This window comes from Crinia signifera, chromosome 1 (assembly GCF_055691185.1).
Source record: "Crinia signifera chromosome 1, ASM5569118v1, whole genome shotgun sequence".
Taxonomy (NCBI): Eukaryota; Metazoa; Chordata; class Amphibia; order Anura; family Myobatrachidae; genus Crinia; species Crinia signifera.
Window position 1 is genome coordinate 355,638,029 of NC_139217.1, and position 25,182 is coordinate 355,663,210.

General features: G+C 46.6%; 1 protein-coding gene across 3 annotated transcripts in view; it reads left to right on the forward strand.

The window, feature by feature from the left end:
* The window catches only part of LOC146008996 (tRNA (32-2'-O)-methyltransferase regulator THADA-like), a 63,872-nt gene that overhangs the window by 21,121 nt on the left and 17,569 nt on the right, over positions 1–25,182 (forward strand). For 2 of the 3 annotated variants that reach the window (XM_083148961.1, XM_083148944.1), the window contains exons 7-16: positions 8,420–8,540; positions 8,785–8,930; positions 13,722–13,803; positions 16,271–16,407; positions 16,546–16,743; positions 17,807–18,473; positions 18,882–19,034; positions 21,341–21,450; positions 23,047–23,204; positions 24,530–24,672. In XM_083148961.1, coding sequence (XP_083005087.1) covers positions 8,420–8,540; positions 8,785–8,930; positions 13,722–13,803; positions 16,271–16,407; positions 16,546–16,743; positions 17,807–18,473; positions 18,882–19,034; positions 21,341–21,450; positions 23,047–23,204; positions 24,530–24,672 — 1,915 coding nt within the window. The remainder of the gene's footprint in view (positions 1–8,419; positions 8,541–8,784; positions 8,931–13,721; positions 13,804–16,270; positions 16,408–16,545; positions 16,744–17,806; positions 18,474–18,881; positions 19,035–21,340; positions 21,451–23,046; positions 23,205–24,529; positions 24,673–25,182) is intronic. The other variant, XM_083148952.1, reaches the window with a different exon arrangement.

Consider the following 25,182-nt stretch of genomic DNA (forward strand, 5'->3'; position numbering starts at 1 on the left):
CTCATGTGTGACCAAAAAGTGGCAGGACTCAGAAGGGAAGGAGTGATATTTGGATTTTGCAGCACAAATTCTGGTGGAATGATGGTGGGTGCTATGTCGCATTAGCAAGACCCCCAAAGCACCAATACAGTGGAACCCCCCCACAAGTGACCCCATTTTGCAAACTACACCCCTCAGGGAATTCATCTAGGGGTATAGTGTACATTTCAAACCCCCAGGGGTTTCACCAATTTTGATAAAACTGGGCAGTGAACATGAAAAATTACATTTTTTTACACAAAAATGCAGTTCTGGCTCAAAATTTTTCATTTTCACAAGGAATGAAGGAGACAAAGCACCCCAAAATCTGTGCCCCAATTTCTCCCGAGTACGGCAATGCCTCACATGTGACCAAAAAATACCAGTTGGGTGCATGGCAGGACTCAGAAGGGAAGGAGTGATTTTTGGATTTTGCGGCTCAGATTCTGGTGGAATGAATGGTGGGTGCTATGTGGCATTAGCAAGACCCCCGAAGCACGGTGAAATTATGAACCTAATATTCCATAGATGTGTGGTATATTTTAAAACACTCCTTTATACATAGGCCGGGTTTGTCGGGGCAAGTGTCACACTGGAAAATAGTTTGCTTTCTTATTCCCTTTTTATAGCAAACTTTGCACCTTTTTTGTGTCCTGCCCTTTTTTCCAGTGGAGGGGATTTCATCAGGAAAATGCTGCCCTGGTACAATACGGGGGCCAGTACTAGAAGTACTGGGGCCCTCTGCCTGCTGGTTCCCAAATATTAGGCCCTTTATGACTTCCTCTTGAAAGTGCATAAATGTCCCCCTCTGGCCGGTAGAACGGAATAGCACGTAAGCGTTATACAGTGCCATCTGGATGATATACACGGCCACCTTCTTGTACCAGATTTTTGTTTTCCGCAGGGCACTGTACGGCTTCAGTACCTGATCTGAAAGATCCACTCCGCCCATGTACCTATTGTAATCCAGGATACAATTAGGTTTTGAGGTGTGGGTACTGGTACCTCGTACAGGGACGGAGGTGGTACTGTCTCCGTGAATTGTTGTCAGTATAAGGACATCCCTCTTGTCCTTATATTTGACCAACAACATATTTTCGTTGCATATTCCCCTGCTTTCACCCCTTCTCATTACTTGGGCAATGTGCGTTTTTGGGAGGCCTCTTTGGTTCTTGCGCACAGTACCGCAAGCTGCTGTACCTCTTGAACCAAGGGCCTTAAACAGGGGGATGCTAGTGTAAAAGTTATCCACATAGAGGTGATAACCTTTATCCAGGAAGGGGTGCACTAAATCCCAGACAATTTTCCCACTAACACCTACGAGGGAGGGGGGGCATTCTGGCGGTTCAATTCTTGAATCCTTCCCTTCATAAACCCTAAACCTGTGGGTGTACCCTGAGGTGCTTTCACACAGTTTATACATTTTTATGCCATACCTTGCCCTCTTACTGGGAAGGTACTGGCGGAATTTAACCCTTCCTTTAAAATGTATAAGGGACTCGTCGATACAAATAAATTTTTCAGGGATGTACACCTCTTCAAATTTGGCACTGAAATGATCAATGACCGGCCTGACTTTGAATAGCCGGTCAAAGGTGGGATCATCTCTGGGTGGGCACTGTGCATTATCGGTGTAATGTATAAATTTAAGAATTGTCTCAAATCGAGTCCGGGTCATGGCCATACGGTAAAATGGAGTACTGTACAGAACATCTGTACTCCAATATTGCCTAATTTCTGGCTTTTTTACTATGCCCATATGAAACACCAGACCCCAAAACGTCATCATCTCTACTGCATCTACAGGGGTCCACCTAGCAAATGATGACGTGGGGTTTTGAGCAATAAACTGCTGGGCATATAAATTAGTTTGGTCCACCATTAAATTTACAAAATCATCAGAGAAAAATAATTTGAAAAAGTCAATTTCTCTGAGACCTGTGGAATCAAATTGGATTCCTGGCATGGCCAAAAACTCAGGAACCTGGGGCTCAAAATTGTCTGGTGGTGGGGTCCATACGAGATCAATTGTTGGGGGGGGGGGTCTCAGCTGCTCTACGGGGGCGTCTTTGAGGGGGTCCCTCATCATCAGAGGAGGAAGAGGAGCTTAAGGCGAATCCTTCAAATTCCCCGCTTGCATCACTGGCTGTGTCAGAGTCAGAAGCAAGCAGGGCATATGCCTCCTCCGCTGAATACATTCTTCTGGATGACTGTGATGACATTTGGGAGGACATTTGGGAGGACATTTGGGATGCCATTTTTATTTTTGTGTTACTGGTAGTGAAATGTTTCAACACGTGTATAGTGTAGGGGGGGGTACAAACTTTATTTCAACCCGGGGGATATGTAGTGTGTATGTAGTGCAGAAAAAAAAAAAATACTTTATACCAATAAAAAAAAATAAAAATGAAGGGGTTAAAAATAAAAAATTGAAGGGGTTAAAAAAAAAAAAAAAGGTCCTGCGCCAAAAATTGAAAAAAGCTGATCAGTGATGTACGTCACTGATCAGCGCACAGTGGCCACAGGACACCCACAAAATCACAGTGTGTGTAAAAAAAAAAATTAAAAAAAGACCCCAAAGCACTCACAAAAAAAAAAAAAGGTGATCAGTGATGCGACACTGATTACCAGTGAGGTGCAGCAGGTGCACAACCTTTGGTGCAACTGACAGGTATATATATATAAAAAAAAAAAAACCTCTGCACCCCCAAAAAAGTTGCTGATCACCTCAGATATAGTGATCAGCACAAAAGGCGGGGGCAGCAGACACAAAATTTAGCACTCTCTGTCACTCTCTATCACTCTCTGTCACTATCTCTCACTATCTATCACTCTAGGACACTAAAAAACCTGCACCCCCAAAAAGGGGGGGTAGCAGACACAAAATATACACTCTCTATCACTCTCTGTCACTATCTCTCTCTATCTCTCACTATCTATCACTATCTATCACTATCTATCACTCTATGACACTACAGCAGCAGCACTGACAGGTATATCTATATATAAAAAAAAACCTGCGCCCCCAAAAAGTTGCTGATCAGTTAATTTATACTGATCAGCACAAAAGGAGGGGGCAGCAGTCAGTTATATAAAAAATATATAGCACAATCTGTCACTATCTCTCTCTATCTCTCTCTCTCTATCTCTCTCTATCTCTCTATAACTATCACACTGCAGCAGCACAAAATATAGCACTCTGTCACTAGGCCTCTCTATCTATCTCTCTCTATCTCTCTCTCTCTATCTATAACTATATCACACTGCAGCAGCACAAAATATAGCACTCTCTGACACTATCTCTCTCTCTCTCTATCTCTCTCTATCTCTCTCTATCTCTCTCTATCTCTCTATCTCTCTCTATCTCTCTATCTATCTCTCTATCTAGCTAGTACACTGCAGCAGCACAATTTCACAGGAAGGCACAAGTAGCAACAGGATCCAGGAAGCAGTGATGAAGCAGCGATCAGGTAAGTATGGAGCAAGTATGGAGCAAGGTTCTGGTCAGTATGGCGGCAGGGGGGTACGGTGACCGCACTGCACGCTATTCCAGACCGGAATGGCGTCTGCAGTGCAGTCACCGTTAGTTTAAATCCCCCTCCTTGGCTGTGATTGGTCCGTCGGTCCGACGGACCAATCACGGCCTTTGGGGGCGGGCGGGGTGAGGTGGGGTGACACCAGTGTCACCCTTACACCCCGCGGTGATTGGTGCTGTACTTTACAGCACCAATCACCTCTGATCCCGTGTCACCGGCGAACGTTATTCGCCGGTGACACAGGAAAACGCTGTGAATGGCTGTTCACACTGAACAGCCAATCACAGCGATCGCCGACGGGGGGGCGGCATCGCAGCCCCCCCTGGGCATGCACGGACATGTCTGCTGTCAGGGACAGCAGACATGTTGAAACTGTCACCGCGTCTATAGACGCGGTGACAGTTTAAATCCATGACGTACATTTACGCCATGTGTCGGGAAGTGCTTCCCGACCATGACGTAAATGTACGCCAAATGTCGGGAAGGGGTTAAGGATGTCTCTGACCGTAGGTTGGAGATGACCTTGAAAAGCATCTTTTCAGCTGCTGGCGTGTTACAGCGTCTGGCGCAGATTGGCTGCTGGGTGAACAAAGCTATAGGTGTATGGGCGTCACAGATCTCGGCTGAGGTGAGTGACGGATCAGACCCAGCTACCATTATGCAGTTGTCTGAACAAATCCAGGATGCTTCGGCTTTCCTAATAGAGGCATCCTCAGATATATGTGTGGTGGCGGCTAGAATTTCTGCCTTATCCATTTCAGCCCGCAGAGGCCTCTGGCTGCGACAGTGGCAGGCTGATGCGGAATCTAAAAGGGCGGTGGAATCCATGGCCTTTAACGGTGAGCTCCTGTTCGGTCCAGAACTGGACAGATGGATATCCCAGGCCACAGGCGGGAAGTCACACTTCCTTCCGTCGGCGGCTCCACCCCCGTCTCACAGAACCTCCCACATGCCTTCCTTTCGTGCCTTTCGTCCCTCCAGTAGGTTCAGAGGTAGATCCAGGGGAGGTGCCCCTTCACAGAGAGGAACCAGAGGCCGTGGAAGAGGCGCTTCCACTACCGCTCTGGACCCCAAAGCCACCAAGCCTACTGCATGACGGTCCACCGTCCCACTTGGGGGATCCCAGGGTGGGAGCTCGTTTACGGAACTTCGGCTCCGTGTGGCTCCAGTCCTGTCAGGACGCCTGGGTAAGAGAGCTTGTGACCCTTGGTTACAAGATTCGCTTCAGCATGTCTCCCCCAGACAGGTTTTTCAAGACCGGTCTTCCTCTTCCTCCAGAGAAAGGACAACAGCTTTTGGCCGCCATCGCCAAGCTGCAGGACATGGGAGTAGTGGTTCCGGTCCCCGCGGAACAGCGTACCCGGGGCTACTACTCCAGCCTGTTCCTCGTACCAAAGCAGGATGGCTCGGTTCGCCCTATTCTCAACCTGAAGGATCTGAACCCATACTTGCACGTGGCCAGATTCAAGATGGAGTCCCTACAGTCCGTGATACAGGGTTTGGAAGAAGGAGAGTTCTTGATATTCATAGATATCAAGGACGCCTACTTGCACATTCCCATTTCGGCCCCGCACCAGGCATATCTGCGGTTCGCGGTGCAGGAGCGGCATTGGCAATTTCAGGCCCTCCCGTTCGGCCTCTCGTCCGCACCTCGGGTCTTCACCAAGGTGATGGCGGTCATGATGGAGGTTCTCCGCATGCAGGGGGTTACTATAATCCCCTATTTGGACGACCTTCTGCTGAAGAGTCGTTCAAGGGACACCCTGCTGGAGCATATTCTTCTCACACAGAAGATCCTCACATCACACGGGTGGATCCTCAACTTCGCCAAGTCGCAGCTTCACCCCACTCAGCGTCTCTTGTTTCTGGGGATGATCCTGGACACCAGTCAGATGCGGGTGTTCCTACCAGCGGACAAGATTCAGTCAGGCCTTGGTCAGACTTGTCCTGAGACGGAGACAGGTGTCTGTGCACCTGTGCACCAGACTTCTGGGGAGGATGGTATCCACCTTCAAGGCGATACAATACGCCCGGTTTCATTCTCGCCCCTTTCAGCTGTCGCTCCTCCATCAATGGTCGGGCTCTCACCTGCATCTGCAGCAGAGGGTGACCCTGTCCCCACGGGCTCGTCTGTCCCTGCTCTGGTGGCTGAACACCGCCAACCTACAACAGGGAAGGAGGATTGCGATTTGGGATTGGACCCTAATCACCACGGACGCCAGCCTCCAAGGTTGGGGTGCGGTCACCCTGGACCATCAGTATCAGGGGTTGTGGACACAACAGGAGAGTCTGCTTTCCATCAACGTTCTGGAGCTACGAGCTGTCTATTATGCTCTTCTCCAGGCCAGACCTCTTCTCCAGGGCAAAGCTGTTCGTGTCCAGTCCGACAACTCCACGACGGTTGCGTACATCAACAAGCAGGGAGGCACCCACAGTTGCGCAGCCATGAAGGAGGTCAGCAGGATCCTGGTCTGGGCGCAGGCCCATGCCCTGGCCCTGTCAGCCGTGTTCATCCCCGGAGTGGAGAACTGGGAGGCCGACTTTCTAAGTCGGCGGGACGTACATTAAGGAGAGTGGTGCTTCCACCCTCAAGTCTTTCAAAAACTGATACATCGCTGGGGCTGTCCCCAAGTGGACCTGATGACGTCCCGCCACAACTTCCAACTTCCCCGGTTCTTTGCAAGAACACGAGATCCCCAAGCAGAAGGGGTCGACGCGCTGGTGGCTCCTTGGCCCTTCCAGTATGTGTACCTCTTACCACCATTCCCGTTGATACCCCGGGTACTTCAACGGATCAGGAGAGAGGGGGTTCACGGCTCTATTGGTGGCTCCAGACTGGCCTCGTCGGTCTTGGTACACCAGTCTGACATCTCTGCTGATCGACGAGCCGTGGCCCCTGCCGCTTCAGGAAGACCTTCTCAGCCAGGGACCCTTCATCTACCCAGATTTAGGTCGTCTTCATTTGACGGCGTGGCTGCGGAGAGGTCCATCCTGAGGAGGGCAGGTATACCTAGTGCGGTTATACCCACCATGCTTCGTGCTAGGAAAGAGGTCACCTCAGCGCACTACCACAGGATATGGCACTCTTATGTGGCTTGGTGCGAGAGGCGTGGGGTCTCCACATGCCTGTTCAAGAAGGCGAGACTCCTCCTTTTTCTGCAGGAAGGTTTGTCTGCAGGGCTGAGGCTGAATACTTTAAAAGTTCAGGTCTCAGCTCTCTCTATATTTTAGCTTTTAAGTTAGCTTTTCTTCCAGAGGTTCAAACCTTTTTTCAGGGGGTGCTTCGTTTGCAGCCTCCCATTCGTCCTCCAACGGCTCCCTGGGACCTGGACTTGGTGCTGGAGTACCTTCAGTCCTCGGTTTTTGAGCCCTTGGAGGAGGTGGACCTTCGCTACCTCACGTGGAAGGTCGTACTTTTGCTGGCTCTGGCATCTGCCAGACGTGTATCAGAACTGGGGGCTCTTTCTTGCTGCTCCCCGTTTCTTCAATTTCATCCTGACAGAGCGGAGCTCCGTACCAGCCTGGCCTTCCTCCCAAAGGTGGTATCGGCTTTTCATTTGAACCAGCCCATTGTGGTTCCTGCCTTCCCAGAGGACTCCCCGGAGGCGAGATCCTTGGATGTGGTTAGGGCTCTAAGGATTTATGTAGCCCGCACAGCCTCTATCAGGAAGTCTGATTCGCTGTTTGTGACCTACGACCCTGTGCGTCGTGGATGGCCAGCCTCAAAACAGACGCTGTCCAGGTGGATTCGGTTGACTATACGTCAGGCCTATGTCACCTCTTCACGGACTCCTCCTAGTTGCATTACAGCGCATTCAACCAGGTCGGTGGGGTCCTCTTGGGCGGCTGCCCGAGGGGTTTCTCTACAGCAGCTCTGCCGAGCGGCTACCTGGTCTGGCTGCAGAACCTTTGTTAGGTTCTACAGGTTTGATACCTTTGCGGCTCCTGCTTCAGTGTTTGGCCGCAGGGTGTTAAGGGGTTCTCAGCGCTCACCCACCCGGGATTGAGGGCTCTGGGACGTCCCCAGTGTAACTCCAGTGACACCTAGTGGATGAAGGAGAAAGAGGGATTTTGTACTCCGAGTCCACAGGTGTCACTGGACGCCCACCGCAGCGCTGTTTTCCTTAAGTTGCCTTTGGGCTTATATCCTACAAGGACCATTACCTTGGAGTTTCCCTGCTAGGGTTACGTTGGTTAAGTTAATATATTACATTGTCTGTTGACTTTGTATGTTTGAATTTTCAGTTTTTTCTTACTGTCTTTCTTCTTCGTTACTTCTTGTATTGAATGTTGTATGTGGTATTAACCTCCTCTTCGGAAGTGTGTTTTATCTTCCTGCTCCCTTCCGGGCACAACCTTTCTGACTGACCTGGAGGGGAAGAAGAAGGGGAGGAGTTAGCCACTCTAATCTTTTATTTAAAGTGCCCATGCTCCCTGTGGTCGCCTTCTATTCCCCAGTGTAACTCCAGTGACACCTGTGGACTCGGAGAAAAGGATTTACGGTAAGTACAAAATCCCTCTATCCACTTCATATACAGATGGAGCCCACGTCATTCAGCCGGGGGCTGGCGATAGAATGGCCAGCCACCATCCTCCGCCAGCCGCCCTTTCTGACGGAGCTCTCCTCTGCCTCCCTGCCGGTCCCCGACACCTTAGTGAGTGCTGAAACGCCGCCCCGCCGAATGGGTGGTGGTAGTGTGCGTATGTGAGCTGCCTGTTACCTTACACTCTGCTGCAACATGCAGCATCATGAGTTACAGTATAAAAGGAGGCATATGTAGACTAATATGTCCCTCACAGGTGTAATAAGAGCAGAACCGTTGTGCATGTGGCACCTTACTGATGTTATCATATGAATCTTGCAGGATGTCAGTCGAGATGTCAGGTTGTTAGCGGGAACAGCTGTGGCATCCCTGGTAAACACAGGACCGATAGCAGCGTCTGCCACTCAAGCTGCTGTGAACCTTGTACAACAGTTTAACAATGGTGAGCAAGTTGCAACAATAATACAATGTATATTATACATGATAATACAGCATTATATAGTGTTTGATCATTTTCCCCCCTAACCCATGTAGATAACAAGTTTGTGAAGGTAGAAAGGAAGGATGTGATAAACATGCGAAACAATGTTTTAGTCATTGCAACCGCAGGAGCCCTGAAATATATATGTTATAGAATAATATGTGTATATGTTCTTATAGGATTTTGTTCTATGTCTGTCTTCCAGCCTCCGGGGAGCTATGGTTTGGAGAGCTGCATGTGACTGTCCCTGACCGTCCATTAGATGAAGTGGGGCTAATTGCAGTATTACGAGGACTGCTAACCTGTGGTCGTGGAGGTTTCCTAACCAGTGAAATACATTCTTCCAGCCAGGTAAGGCGAATGCTGACATGCTACTCCATAGCACATTTCTGTCACTTTATCATCATGTTGTTTGCATTATGGCCCTTATTCTGATTCACTCGCAAAGGCAAATTCCTTCTCAAATGGACAAAACCATGTGCACTGCAGGTGGGGCAAATGTAACGTGTGCAGAGAGAGTTAAATTTTGGTGGGGTTTTACTTTAAAGTGAGATCTATATTGCAGTGTAAAAATAAAGCAGACAGTATTTACCCTGCACAGAAACAAAATAATTCACCCAAATCTAACTCTCTCTGCACAAGGAACCCGGACCTTTCTGACCTGGAATGTGGTGTACAATGTTTCCCACAAAATGGGAACCTTATATAATTATAAGGTTTATATACAACGTCCAATCTCACATTTCCAGAGTCTTTGAATCAACCACAAGGTTTCTGTTGTTACAGGTTGTTTGTGTAGAGATGCTTTTTATTTTGCATTTACATATCCCATGCTTATATTTATATTTTATTTATTCATGCTCTTACCCATGATGACATTGTTTGTAGTCCATTGAGTCTGATAAGGTTATGTGAGCCATAGATGCATAGCTGTATGTGTCCTTCCCTACCTCCTACCTTGCCCCCCCTGATCCCTTGTTCTCCCCCCCCCCCTTTTTCACCTTTTATTTTGTTATACGAAAATGACTTTTTTCTTTCATCAATGAAATGATTCTGATTTTAATATCACTATATAGGGCAGTATTCAATGAGAAAAATTCGCTGTGATTTCTGGAGAGTTTGTGCTTTTCACGCGGTGGAGAGAGGTTTTTTTTCTCCAAAGGCGAGCCACCCTATTCAATGTGAAATATTCTCCGTCTTTCTAAGTGATTCTCGCCGTCTCTCTCCGTGTAGAAATTCTCCATCTTTTGATGGAGAGCAGGAATGTGAACTTTTAAACTAAAAGGGTGTTTTTTTTAATTTTGGTGTCAAAAAATCAGGTTTTTTTTTCTGTGAAGGGCCATGTTATTTTTATTCATGTGCCTGAAGCACATGAATATATATTTAATTTTAAAAAAAATATTTTTTTACATTTTTTTTTTTTTTTTTTTTTACACAGTGCAGCCAGCAGGGGGCCGGAGCGCTCGAGCCGCTCATTAGATATTCATATATTCACTGCACCCGATGCACGTTCGGGTACAGTGAATACTGGGTCCCCCGCTGGCTATAGGGGGGGCAGCCTGTGCTGCCTGGGTCCAGGGGAGCCCTGCTCCCCTCCCCATATCCCCTGCAGCAGCCAAGAGAGACTTTAATCTCTCTTGGCTGCTACGTCCCCCGGCTCCCTGACAGCTCCCTGCCGCGGACGCTCGTCCGCTGCAGGGGTTAAGACTCGCCGCGAGTGGCGGCGAGTCTTTATTGTTCGAATATTTTATTGAAGATTGGTAAACAAAACATTAACAAGTACATCGTACATTGGTTACAGTTTTAGCACAGGACCAAATGATTAATAGGAGGTAAAGTAACAGAGCCGATGTCAAACAAGGTCCTTGGTGTAGATGTACTGTAACAAACAGAGGTAAACAGAGGGGGGTGGAGGAACATGGGTGGGAGGGTAGAGGAAGATCGAGTGTGGTAGGAATGTGGAAGAGGAGTGCGGGAGCCTAGCGTGGCATGGAGCAGAGAGATGATTGGTAATGTTGGGGGGGAAGCAGGGGGGGGAGGAGTGGGGGGAGGGAGAGAAAGAGTGTAGAGGGGACGTGAGGGGGAGTTGTTGGGGGGAGTGGGAAAAGAGAGCGAGGTTTGAAGGTGGGGAGGGGTGGGTGTAGAGTGGGGTTATGAGATGCAAGAAGCCCTAAGGGGGTGTAATAGTCATGTGGGGTTGGTGCGGGTGTAGTAGAGCTTAAGCAAGTCCCGGAATGGGGATGTTTCTTGCGGAGTACCAGGGTTCCCATATTTTGTGGAACTTCTCCACTGTGTTATTTTGGAGGCTGGTTATGTACTCCATTTTGGCGACAAACCAGATTCGGTTTTGTAGTTCTTGGTGTGTTGGGGGAGTGGGATTTTTCCAATCCTTAGCGATCTGTAGCTTGGCAGCGCAGGTGATGTGGAGAATCAGTTTGTTTGCGGAAGTAGATAACTGGTCGACTGGGGCACACAAGAGCATTGTGGTAGGAGTTAATGGGGGGCAGGCAGGTATAGTTGAGTTTATGACAGATTGGACCATGGTCCAATAGGGCCTGATACGTGGGCAGGTCCACCAAATGTGGAAAAATGTTCCTTCGCAGCCGCATTGTCGCCAGCATGAGTTGGTGGCAGACGGGTATATAGCGTGAAGGCGTGTTGGGACCAGGTACCACCGGGTGTAGACTTTATATGAGTTTTCCCTAATAGCTACGCTGATAGAGCACTTAGAGATGGCTAGTCGTATTTCTTTCCAAGAGTCTTCTCCTAGAGAAGTCTCCAGGTCTGCTTCCCAGGCTGTTTCGTGAGTTTCTAGGGAGGGGTTATCCGGCGTGAGGACAAAGTGATACAGGTGGGAGATGATACCTTTATCCATAGGTCTGTGGGCACACAGACTTTCTATGGGTGTGAGGTTTCTAAGAGAACCCGTCCTAGAGAGTGAAGATGAGATGAAGCTCCGGATTTGGAGGAACTGATAGAAGAGAGAGTGAGGGAGGTGGTGTTTTTCCTGTAGATCAGCGAAGGAGAGTAAAGCGTTCTTGTCGTGAATATGCCTAAAGCGTGTTATTCCTGCTGAGGTCCATGTGGAGGCCATGTGAAGGGATTGGCCGGGGGGGAATGATGGGTGTTGCCAGAGAGGTGTCAGGGGGGAGGGGTATGTGGTGAGTGAGAGCTTGGTGGCAAGTGAGTCCCAAACAGAGAGAGTGAGGGAAATTGTGGGTATTGCTAGGGCTGTAGTGGGTCTCTGTTGGCGCGGGATCCAGGGTAGATAGGAAACAGAAAGCACCTTTGCGAGATCCGATTCCAGGTCGACCCATCTCTTCACCTCTCGGGGAGAGTGCCAAGCTACTAATTGACTGAGTTTGGACGCGTGGTAGTATTTGGAGAGGAGGGGAAGGCCCAGGCCGCCCGAGGATGAAGTCTTAGAGAGGATATTTCGGCGTATACGGGGTTTTTTGTGGTTCCAAATAAATTTACAGTAAGAGGTTTGGAGGGTGGCAAGGGTTCTTTTGGGAACAGCGATGGGGAGAGTCTGGAAGAGATAGAGGAGCTTTGGAAGCACAGACATTTTGATGACATTTATGCGGCCTGTCCAGGATATAAAGAGTTTACTCCACCGGGTGAGGTCTTGTGTGATGGCCCGGAGGAGAGGGGGATAATTAAATTTATATAGGCTGGCATAAGTTTTTGACAGGTGGATGCCCAGATATTTTATAGAGTCTCTGCGCCAGGAAAAAGTGAAGTTAGATTTAAGGAGGTCGAGAGTGGGTTTAGGGATGTGGAGGGGAAGTGCTTCAGACTTGTCGTGGTTTATTTTGTAACCCGAGAAATGACCGTACAGGGATAGTTCTTGAAAAAGGTTAGGGAGGGATATAGAGGGATTGGTTAAGGTAAGGAGGACGTCATCGGCGAAAAGGGAGATTTTATAGTTGGAGTTACCAACCGAGATGCCCGAGATGTCAGGATTGGATCTAATTCGGCTGGCTAGGGGTTCTATGATTAGTGCGAAAATGAGTGGGGATAATGGGCACCCCTGTCTGGTCCCATTAGAGATATTGAATGAGTCAGAGGTTATGCCTCCCGCAGAGACTGATGTGGAAGGGTTGTGGTACAGGGCTTGAATGGCCTGGAGGAATTGTCCCTGGAAACCGAACCTATGGAGTGTGTGGGTCAGAAAAGACCAGGAAACCCGGTCAAAGGCCTTTTCTGCGTCCAGGGCTAGTAGTAAGGAGGGGAGTTTTAAAGTATTTGCATGGTGAATCAGGTTTATGGTTCTTCTGGTGTTGTCCAGTGCTTGTCGCGTTGGGACGAAGCCCACTTGATCAGGGTGTATAAGGGATGGGAGAATGGGGTTGAGTCTATTAGCGAGTATTTTGGCGAAGAGTTTCAGATCTGTGTTTAGGAGGGAGATAGGGCGGTAGTTTGAGACCGACTGGGGGTCTTTGCCAGGTTTCGGTATGACGGTTATCACGGCTCTTGTAGTGTCTGGATGGAAGTATTCTCCGTTTAGAATACGATTAAAGGTGGAGGTGAGATGAGGGGTAAGGGTTTGTTGGAAGGTTTTGTAGTATGAAAAGGTGTATCCATCGGGGCCTGGTGCTTTAGAGGGTTTTTGGGCTTTAAGGGCAGTTGCGATCTCGTCTGGGGAGATGGGGCGGCATAGTTTGGCGGAGGTGTTAGGGTCGATCTCGGGGAGAGAACAAGAGGGCGGCGAGTCTTTAACACGTTGAATAGGGGGAGCAGGAGTGGCAGCGAGCCCTCCGGAACACGGAGAGTGCACGGCGAGCAAAAAAAAATGCTCGCCGTGCACAGAGAATATTTTCATTGAATACTGCCCATAATCTTGCTCTCTTATTTTCACATATTGCAATGTTTTGTTAGCTGTTTGCTTTCTTTTGACAAAATTGTGAGTTTTAATTTTTTTTTAATTTCTCAATAAAAAATGAAAAAAAAACAACAACATTGTACAAATAGTGTTGATGATGAACACAGTGTTTTTTTCTTTTGCATGAAATACGTACAGGGAAAATATTTTAATTGTACTGGAAGGAGGGAGAACATGTGATGGAAATAAATACATTATTTGTTGTTTACTGTATTTTTGGACTAATGTGTTTATTTTTTGTGTTTATGGTTCCTTAGACTGTGACCTTGTTGGACATTCTCCTTCCTATTGTAGCCTCTGTGTGCAAGAAGAAAGCTGAACCTTACTACAGTTTTCAAGGTAAAGTGGCAGAGGAGGAATAGGTTTGGTTGATGAAGCCATGAAAAACATGGCGGGGCTCAATCAGAGTCATTCAGAAATGCGATTTCATAATTTTTTTTTGTTCTCAAGATTTCTTTTTTTTTTGCATTGCGCATACACAAATTTTAATAATCTGTGACTTTTTTTCTGTCTAAAACATGATTTAAAAATATCAAAATATATTAAAATTAGTTACTGAGGTAAATGAGGTCATCACGTTTGCATGTAGGACGTAACCACTTGCCTGCATGGTGGCATCAAATGTGCCTGTCTGGGCTCTGCCTGACACGGCGGCACGTTATGCAGCCAGTTAGAAATGCTTAGTGGGCGGCAGCCAGAAGATAATATTTCAGCAGCTGCCAATCTCTCGGGCGCACTACACCCTTGGATCCTCCCCGTGTGCTGATCACTGCTGATCTGGCAGTTCAGCGGCAATATCATAGGGGTTTTTTTTTACATTTACAAATATTGGTATTATTGTGAAAGCAAATTTCATTGATAATCTTGATTAAAGCATTCCTGCATAAATCAAGGCTAGCGACACAGGGCCTTCGAATATGGGATGGTATACAATTTACATATACTCCAGAATGTCATGAAGACTGATCAGATGAATTTCAATTAATTGCAAAGTCCCTTTTTTACCATGACTATGAACTTAATCCCAAAAACAACATTTATACTGCATCTCAGCCCTGCTACATAAGGAGTAGCTGACATCATGTCAGTGATTCTTTTGTTAACACAGGTGAGAGTGTTGATGAGAACAAGCTTGTAGATCATGCTGTCATGCTGACTGGAAACTTTAATAGGAAGGTGGTGCTTTCAAACATTGTTCGTCCTATGTTAACCAGGGTTACTTGAGAGGTAACACGTGCAGTCATCATTGCTTTGCACAAAAAGGGCCTTACATGCAAGGATCTTACTACTAGTAAGATTGCACCTCAATCAACCATTTATTGGATCATCAAGAACTTCAAGGAGAGAGGTTCAATAGTTGTAAAAAAGGTTTCAGGGCACCCAAGAAGTCCATCCAGCGCAAGGATCATCTCCTAAAGTTGATTCGGCTGCGGGATTGGGGCACCACCAGTGCAGAGCTTGATCAGGAATGGCAGCAGGCAGGTGTGAGTGCATCTGCACACGCAGTAAGGCAAAGACTTTTAAAGGATGGGCTGGTGTCAAGAAGGGCAACAAAGAGGCCACTTCACTTCCCTTCATCAGGGACAGACTAATATTTGCAAAAGGTACAGGGATTGGTCTGCTGAGTACTGGGGTAAAGTCATTTTCTCTGATGAATCCTCTTTCAAATTGTTTGGGACATTTGGTAAAACGCTTGTTCAGAGAAGGAAAGGTGAGCGTTGCAATTAGTCCTGTGTCATGCCAACAGTAAAGCATCCAGAGACCATTCATGTGTGGGCTCACTCACAATTTTGCCTAAGAATACAGCCATGAATAAAGAATGGTATCAAAGCATCTTCCAAGAGCAACTTCTCCCAACCATCCAAGAACCGTTTGGTGATGGACAATGCTTTTTTCAAGCATGATGAAGCACCTTGCCATAATACAAAAGTGATAACTAAGTGGCTCGGAGGAACAAAACATCTAAGTTTTGGGTCCTTGGTCAGGAAACTCCCTAGACCTTAATCCTATTGAGAACTTGTGGTCAATCCTCGAGAGGTGGTTGGACAAATGAAAATACAGAAACACAATACTTGTGCTATATAAGCCCTATAAACAATAAAATGGTGATCTCCTGCAGCCTTTTTACTAACGGAATTGCTCAATCCTTAAATAAGGAAATAAGACAGACAAACATATAAAAAGTGCGCTGGAAAATAACTTAACTGCTATTTATTATACGTTATAAACCACTGGCCAGTGATAGTAAAAAAAAAACCAGTAAATATATATAAATTAAATAACGTTTGGTGGAAAGCAGGCAGTGTTAGTAGCAGTCAGTATGTTTTTAGAAAAATCAAGAGGTAATTAAAAAATTAAAAATAAATAAAAAACAACCAGTCTCTTACTTTTTTGTCTTGTCTGGCCAGATAGATAAGGTGCCTCCGTGGGGCCTGTTAAATGGCTTCCTATGATCTTTAGATTTGATGCAGATATCACAGGCAGTGCCCAGCAGGCTAGGGGAATTCTGCCCTTGCCGCCCTTTGTACATATCTACCATTGAAAGTCCTCACATTCCAAAAAGGATAATATAGATGTCATGACGCGTTTCCCCGCCACCTCTACGGTATCAGCGGCTTACAAGATCTGATACCGTAGAGGAGGCGGAGAAATGCATCATCACTTCTATCTTATCCTTTTTGGAATGGAAGGACTTTCACTGGTACCTCCATATGCACAAAGGGCGGCAAGGATTAGTAATCGCAATTTTGAATTTCAGATGTGTTTCACTTAGTATAAAGCCCTAACTGCGCCCTCCTTCCTATAGTGCTTTGCCTTTGGTTGCAGCGGGTCCGTGAGCAACTGACTGGGCTGCTAAAAGTCCGGGGAGCATTTCTACTGACAGACAACAAGAAGATTGCCTCTCTTCTCACCAGACTTCTGTGGATTGGCGCTGAGATACCGGTAATAACCCGATTTTCTTCAACTTTATTGTTGTAACTATTCAAAAGGCAGTATAATTTCACATTTTCTTTATGTATGTACATTCCTCTCCTCTAGTATTAGTTCAAGTGTTTATTCTTATTTAATCCTCATTCATAGGTGGATGGTATGTCTGCAGTGACATTCAGCTGCTTTCAGCACTACTTGCACATTCTCCGTATGGAGTGCCAGCTGTTGGCATTATCAGAGGAAGCCATGCTCCAAGATATGCTGCAAAAAGTCACAGATCTCTCATGGCAGGTTCGGTCAAGATACACTCCACTGTGCGCTCTGCTGCCGTACCTGGGACCTAAGAAGGTCAGAGCTCTATATTGGCCACACAAACTCTTAAGTACTTAGTAGCATATTAAGGATCGCAAAATGTTGAATGTTTATTCAGATGTAGCTTTTGTTCATACTGTATTGCTGCATACAGTCTATGTAGGCACTACAGTATATTAATCACTAGAGATGTGCAGGTTCGGATTTATCCGGATCATCTTATTGGCTATCCAAAACATGTGACAGTCGATAGCCAATAACGGGATCCGGATAAGTCCGAGTAATTCCGAACATGCACATCTCTATTAATAACATCTAATACATAAACACAATAAAACATGAATCTTTTATGCAGTGATAATGATTATAACTGCTTATCATTAGATCACATGTCTCAACAGTTATAATACCGGACTGTTGTCTTTTTGAAGAAACAAAGATTAAGGGGGTTTTCAATCCGGGATTCTGACTGTTAGAAAGTCCCGACAGTCGGAATCCCGAGCCGTTTTGTCCGATTCGACAGTCGGAAATGAACTTTCCAGCTGTGAAGTGTCGGAAAGTCCATGGATTGTCAAAAGCCATGTCAAATTCGACAACCCGCGTCCGTTTCTGAAAAAAAAAGATCCGACTTTTAAGAAAGTCGGATCTGACACCCCTAATATCGGCACAGATTGAATACCCCACTTTATTGTTAGACAGTTACAAAGTTTATGCACTGATCACCTGTGACAGATGATGTTGACTTTCATTATTCTGGTAAATATTAAATTCAAATCTCCTAATTGACAATTCTTCTTATTGTACATGTAAGACAGACATGTACATGTAATCGTGTCTTTGTCAGTGGAGTTTGCAGGCTCTATTTCAAAATCTGGAACAATTCCAAATACATTAGGAACAATTCAAATTGCATGGTATCTCTAATGAGAGAGAGCGATCGTGTGAATGAGCCCTTGTTTTTGCTATAAAGAGGGCTACAGTAGCCATGTGAATACTATTATAGTTGTTTTATCGATAAAAATCTGCAAGCTTTAAGTCAACAGACAGGTTTATTTATTTATTAACAGTTTCTTATATAGCTCACACATTTTACCCCCAGGTTCTTGCTCGTTACCCCCTGCTCCCAGCTCACCTGTTTTGCTGTCTGGCAACAAACTTTCTCTGCCCCCCAGCTGCAGAGATGTACAGAACCCTTCTCACTCTGCAGAGACAGGAATGGCTTCAGGGGGGACAACTGGATGAGAAGGAGCTGGGTAAACTATGGGCAGAGATTTGGATCTGCCCACTTTCTGATGCCTTAAGTTCCACAGACTGTAACCTGCAAAACAATGCTGCCACTCATCTTCTGCCTTGTACCCTACGCATGTTTGCTGAATCATCTAACTTAATGGCAAACCGGCTGCATGGTTTTGGCCCTCCACAGCTGCGTGCTTGGGTCAGCCTTGCTCGTGCACAGAAAATGATCTTTGGTCGAGTGGCTGATGCAGGAGAGAGGCTGCAGCTGTGCTTGGAATCTGCTGATGATGGCGTCCGCCTTAGTGCACTGAGTTTCCTATGCTGTGGCCCTAGAAGCAACCAGCCGCCTTCTCCAGAGGAGCTGCAGCTCCTTAAGAAATACCTGCCTTACAATATGGGCTGTGACAGTCCAGGCTTCCGGCAACAACTGCAGGCAGTGCTCCGCAGGGCTCTGGAGAGGCTAAGAGATGGGGCACTGTCAGCCCTGCGCAGGGGACAAAGCCAGGAGGAAGAAGTGTCCCAGGCAATTGGTGAGATAATGGATTTTATTGTCAAAGCCTAGCAGCTTATCAGCATATAAATTGTATGATACAGTGCCCAGATGCTTTGTAGTGTACATGTGGTGTGTTTCACTGCTGGCAAAGCCACCAATACCCATTCAGCTCATGCTAAGTCATGAATTCACAACATGGAGTGTTGTCAAGCTTAGTATACTGTATGTAGCCTACGTTCCCTAACACTCTTATAACTGTTATGAGAGATTGTCTGACATTGACCGAATTCAGCATTTGGAAATGACAAGGCTTCTTGTTTTACACTTGTTATACTTTAGGACTATACGACTACCCACGTATTGACCTATGTAACGGTCCATTTATACATGTCTATAAACTTGAATTTCACACACAGATTTCCATTATCTCTTCTTCTATGGCCAGACTTCACCGAATGGCTGTATCAGTTAACCGTCTCATCATTGCCCCCTACTGGAAATTACCAGCGACGGTGCAGTGCTCTAATTACCCTCTGTTCTCTAATGGAATGCTGTACTGACTGTTGGAGCGCACAGAAGAAGAAAGGACAACCCCCACGTAAGTGGCATTAACCTATTTAAAAAAAAAGGTACACAGGGAAGATAATGGGTATAGCTCGAAGAGGATAGTCTTGGCACCAAATAGTTAATTATGTTTTCCCAACAGCCCAGGACTCCCTCTCCTCTATTCTTCGCTCCCAGCCACTGGCAGCCAATTTAACTGTGATGGCGGCAGGGGTGGGCCACAGTTTTAAGGGGGTCTTCTTTTAACTTATTCTATTTCATTTATGGAGCGGGCAGTGAAAGGCGTCCTTTAGGAAGTTGCTATTAATGAGCCCAATGGCTCTAGCGCTAATGGGAGTAGCACTGTCAACTGGGTCATTGTCTTCCACTGTGGTCTCCATAAGGGACAGCACACTCATCTACTGGAGCTGCAGCCAGAAGAGGAGTGGACAGGAACGCGGACCTACCTGCTAGAAGCTGGGCAGCCATTTTAACAGCATTGCATGTCACAGCACAGTAGCAGGAGAGAAGTTTGAGCTTCTGTCTCCCCTTATGCCACATTCTTAGTGGCCAGATTATATTTTTAGCTCCTTCCTCCTCCTAGGGCTGGATTGTGGGGCAGTACTTGTCCACTGTTTCTGTGCATCGAGTGGTTCTATGTGCATGTGAGTGTCAGAGGGGTAGTCTCTTAGATATGCGCACTCATTTTTCACAAGCGTCTCCATTGTGGTTCTTTTCCACAGGATTTCCAGCACAAACAGCAAAAGCAAGAACTTCTGATTCTCTCTGTATGATTTCACAAGCGGGGCTAGCCACCTTCTAAACAGACGTGGCTAGGTGGCTCCACTTGATTATGTCTTTTCTTTGGCGGCCTTGCCCCTGCTGTGGGGACATCTCATTCCACCGAGTCAGGAGAAGCCTCTTGGACTGCTCAATGTAGCGCATCTGTGGAGCAGCTTGTAAAGCTGCGACATTGGCTTCTGCTCACATGTTAGTTTATGCATTTGACACCTTTGTATTCTCAGTACAGCTTTGGAGTGTCCCCTCCCATATGAGGACAGCTTTGGGACATCTCATTGTCTTCCCCTGTGCAAATATATTTATGTTCTTACCTCGTTAAATCCTTTTCTTCAATGCTGTAGGGGACACAGGGCACCCACTCACTGGCTTGTTTGGTTTTGTTCCTATGATACCAGTTCTGTGTGTGTTGTGTGTGTGCGCTGGTCTTCCTTCTCCCTCTCCTCCTTCTTGGTCCTTGTCATGGGATTTTTATTTAACTGGCTGCCTGTGGCTGGGGGTGCAGTATAGAGGGAAGCTAGTCCTGGGCTGCGAAATAATTAACTATCTAGTGCCCAGACTCTCCTCTCCATGCTATAACCCTTATCTTTTCTGTGACCCCTAAGGAGTCAAAGAAAAGGATTTGACCAGGTAAGAACATAAATAATTATAATAATTATTATTATTAGTCTTGTATGCTAGCTTATAAAATTGCATATATGTATGCACTGTGGTGTGGGGGATGGAGTGAAATTTCAATATTGGATTAAAAAAAAAAAAACTACCGTATTTATCGGCGTATAACACGCACTTTTTTCCCCCTGAAAATAGGGGGAAAAGATGGGTGCGTGTTATACGCCGATATGTGCGTGTTATACGTCGATATAGCCGCCTGTCCCCCCGCATGCACCCGCTCCAGCACCACACCAGACTTCGCCCATAGAGCTTCAGTGGGAACAGGACCAGTATGTAAAGGCTGCTCTAGTACGTCCGTCCCACCGGTCGGCGCATGCGTAGCATAACCTATCGCACCGGGAGCGTTGCCACTTCCTATGAGCGAACGGCGCATGCGCCAGCCAAATCTCGCGTTTCTCTCAAGGGCTAGTGACGTGAGTTCCGTGCGCCTGCGCCGTGTGCAGGATGAGTCCCGGAGAGGTGCTGGCACGGAGCGCCCCAGCAGCAGCAGCAGCAGCGGAGTGCCGGCAGCAAGAGACGGGAAGGAGCCTTGTTTTGCTGAGCTGGAAAGTTTCGGTGTGCGGCCCCTGCGTGTGGCGGAGCCTATGAGCCGCTGTTCGGGCTGCAGACCCCTCCGGTGGGACGGGCAGCTTCCCTGTGATGCTGCGGGACATTTAGCCGGAGTTACACCAACATGGTAGTTAGCTGAGGTGAGGACTATCCCGGAGGAGCCCAATGAGTGGCACACAGCCTGCGGCCTCGGACAGGTGAAAATTTTACTTTTTCCTGAGATTTCCCTTTTAAAATGAAGGTGCGTGTTATACGCCTGTGCGTGTTATACGCCGATAAATACGGTATTTCTGCACGTCACAATCCAACCTTTGGTCACAGTAACTGTTTTTTCTACAGAGGACATGTGTCTTTTGCTGAACCATGCAAAGCAGAAAGGATGCTGGGATTTTCTATGCGCTGATACCATGCAGGCTCTCCTGGGATGTATACAGGATAGCACTAATGAGGTAAATCCTAAGTCATCTGCAGTATGTAATTATATTTGAAGGAAATATTTTGTTTTACATGGACAACTTTATTTACCTAATAAACTGATTTCCCTTAAAGTCTGATATATGCATACAACTGCATGCTGTTATTTTGTGCATGCTTTGGGCCACTGATGGAACTAATGCAGCTAAGCTTCACCAATAGGATTCATTTCTGTGTGCTCAGAAATGACCGGACATTCCAAATCAGCACATATGACCAGTAAATTAGGAGCAAGAAGATTGCCAGCAGGTGATAGTTACTATGGCCAGGAACTGCCAAGATACAGCAGGTGGTAGGAGGTGTGTTACCTAGTTGTAATGTGATGGTCAGATAACAGTAGACTGAGGAAAAAGAGCAGGGGAGGTGGAAAAGAGCGTTGTGATGGTCAGGTTACAATGGACTGACAAAAGAGGAGCAGGGAGGTATTACCTAGCTATTTCTCCTTCAGCCTATAGTGTCACACTGTACTTTGTGATGGTCACATTATTTACAATCAACTAAGGGAATAAGAGCAAGGGAGGTGTATGCCAATTGTATCATGATGGTCCGGTGACAACTGATTGATGAAAGAAGGGCCGTGGAGGTGAAATCTATTTGTATCATGACATTAAGGTGACAATAGACTGAGTAAAGCAGAACCAGGGGTCTATTAATGAAGCACTGAAAATAATGGAAACGTGAGCAAGTGGAGAAGTTGCCCATGGCAACCAATCAGCTGTGAGGCAACATTTTTCAAGTGCATTCTTTAAAATTATGTATAGCAGCTGTTTGGTTGACGTGGGCAAGTTCTCCACTGGCACACTTCTCCATGTCCGTTAGACACCAAAGGGAGGTATAACCAAGTTGTACTGTGACGGTTGCCAGAGACTGAGGAAAAGAGAGCAGGGGATGTGTAACCCAGTTGCATTGTGTCAGTCAGATGGCAGTATGCTGAGCAAAGGCAGTCATGGGGAGGATAATACAGTGGAGCCTGATATATCAGATGGCAATGTGCTGAGAGGAAAGGAGAAGATCTGTGATGATGTCATGGTTCATGCCCAAGGCTCTATAGCGGCAATTGTGGAATGGGGAGGCTTGGATTATAAGCTCATCATTGTTTTGTATATTTATCTAGCACAGCGTAGTCTGTATTTCAGCACTGATATGCAGACCAGACCTGTGGCAGAGAGCAAACACTTTGGGGGTAATTCAGCTTTGATCAGACGAGGCCCAATTGAGCATCATTCCGATTATGCATGTGCGGGTGGGCTGGAGCAGGGGAACGCCCAGCATTTTATGGGTGTTCCCCTGGGAACGCTGGCGGGCCAATGTGTGTTTAGGGTGGGCCACTGCCATCACATGACATCAGCACCCAAAAGTTCAAAAATGGAAACTCATGTCAACCTTTTCATCATGTGTCCATCCTTACCATGTTGACCTTTGTCTTGTGTTGACCTATTGTCCATGTCGACCTGTTGACTGCCAACCTATAGTCCAGATCCCAAATATTCTTGTGACATCCATAGATCAAATTGTGTAATTGCCATTTCTACTTGGACATTTCATTCTGTTGCCTCTATCATTACATCTAGATCCGAGAGATGGCATCTGATTTGTTGGCTCGTTTTTTCCTGCCTGCTCCAGAGTCACTGACCAACATGCTGTTCGAGCTAGGACATAAGTCTCTCTGCAGTCCTCGCGTACCGCTGGCGGAGGCTGGGGCTGTCCTCGTGAAAACCTTGCTGCAAAGGTATTTACAACTAAATGGAGACAGGGATTGACAGAACCCATTTAAACAATGTTTAATACAAAATGATAATTGTTATATAAAACACTTCAACATTACCAAGAGATGTAAAACAAATAGTGACGCCCCCCCCCCCTATTGCCCAAGAGAGTGATTGTGAAACAGCCTGACCCACTTATTCTGCCTCAAGTGGGCTTTCATTATGTAATTCCTCTTGCTTGCAAGCACAGGTAGCTCATCAGCTGGGTCTGTCTATTTACAAGCTTAGAATGTATGTAATCTCCAAGCATTGCTGTACCCGGCTGTTGAATGTCTTTTGGGTGTGAAATGTAACCTCAACCCCTTTTCTATTTGATCCTTGATTCCTTCTATCAATATTCATATGCCTATCCCTCCCAAGCTTGTTTAAATGACTTGTCTGCTTTCTTAGTCATTTGTTCTTAAATTTCCCCTGATGAGTTAGATTTGGATCTAACTGGTGTGGAACTGCAAGTCTTAGCATGCCTAAGTCAAGCAAGTGACATTGTGCACCTGCTTTATTATGTCCATTCATATTAACTGGTGGAACTCCTTCCATAATAAATGCAGCCCACAACCATCTTCTACACCAGTGGCAAGCAGCAGCTGTGGAAGCCCGACCAGTAAAACTGAGCCAAGACATGCTGGGATGTGTAGTTCCATAAGCATCTTGAGTGGCACAGGTTGTCTAGCAAGGGTGCAGAGGACGGTCGAGGCTGCCTACCCCTGCTGTACACCAGTGTTTCTCATACCTTGTCCTCATGGGACATTTATTTATCAATACCTCTCCCCAGGCCCCACTAACACCACTAACAGGACTGCCTGTGCTCTGTGGGTGCCTTCTGTGGCTCTCTGTGTTCTTTCTCCAGGGGATGGCTCCTGTGTCTAAGGCAGTGGTCAGGGAACTCGGTCCTCATTACCCCACGCAGTGCATGTTTTGCAGGTCTCCTCACAGAATCACAAGTGAAATAATTAACTCCACCTGCGGACCTTATAATTTGTGTCTGTGAGTAATTAGTACACCTGTGCACCTGGGTTACCAGCAAAACATGCACTGTGCGGGGTAATGAGGACCGAGTTCCCTGACCACTGGTCTAAGGAAAGCCTCCTATACTCTGTGGCAGGGGAGTGCCTTTTGGACTCTGTGGGCTGATGTATCTCCTATGGCTACACATTACCTCCTGGGCTTCTTGGCTGGGGGATGGACCAAATTGTGCTCTCTTTTACCAGTGTATATATCTGTGAAAAGTAAAGACAACTGGAGTAAAGCATGTATAATACCAGTTAATGTTATATGTTCTCTATTAAAGGCCAGATGAATCCATTCAGTTAGCAGGAAATGTACCTTTGTCTGCCCTGGGCCTTGTAACGTATCTTACCAGGATGCTCCAGGATCACTACAGCTGTGCACAGGAAAACCTTCTAGTGGCAGCAAGTACAAAGCCCATGCATGGTGAGTATGGACATGTGATTTCTTAGGTACACAAAGAAATAAATAAGCAATTCTCAGAGATCTGGTCACTCTAAACAACCTCTGATCTTGTATTCGTTAACCACATAAGTAGTATGCCGGAAATCCTCTGGGCCAAGCTGCGCTGTTGGCACTTGCCACCCTGGTAGATTTCCGGGCTATGTCATTTTTTGATCCCATGGGGACTGCCAGCGCTTATCGTCCAGGGGGCTTGCTTAACTTAAATGCAGTATGCTGATTCCCAGGCGCCACAAGATGGCTGAAATTAGAGCTCATACTCAGGGTGCCCACTAGTGATTGCCCCCTGCACTCCCCAACTGGCACCTGTGATAATTTAAAAGACTCCTTCTGAGGGGTGATTTTGTGTTTTGTTTACCCCGCCACTGAATAAAATTGGGATAAACCAATCTGTAGAAATATTTAGCACTAGTAAATGTGGCTAATGCTCCATTAGGTTGGGAACCTGCATGCTTCATGTGTATAATGTTATGC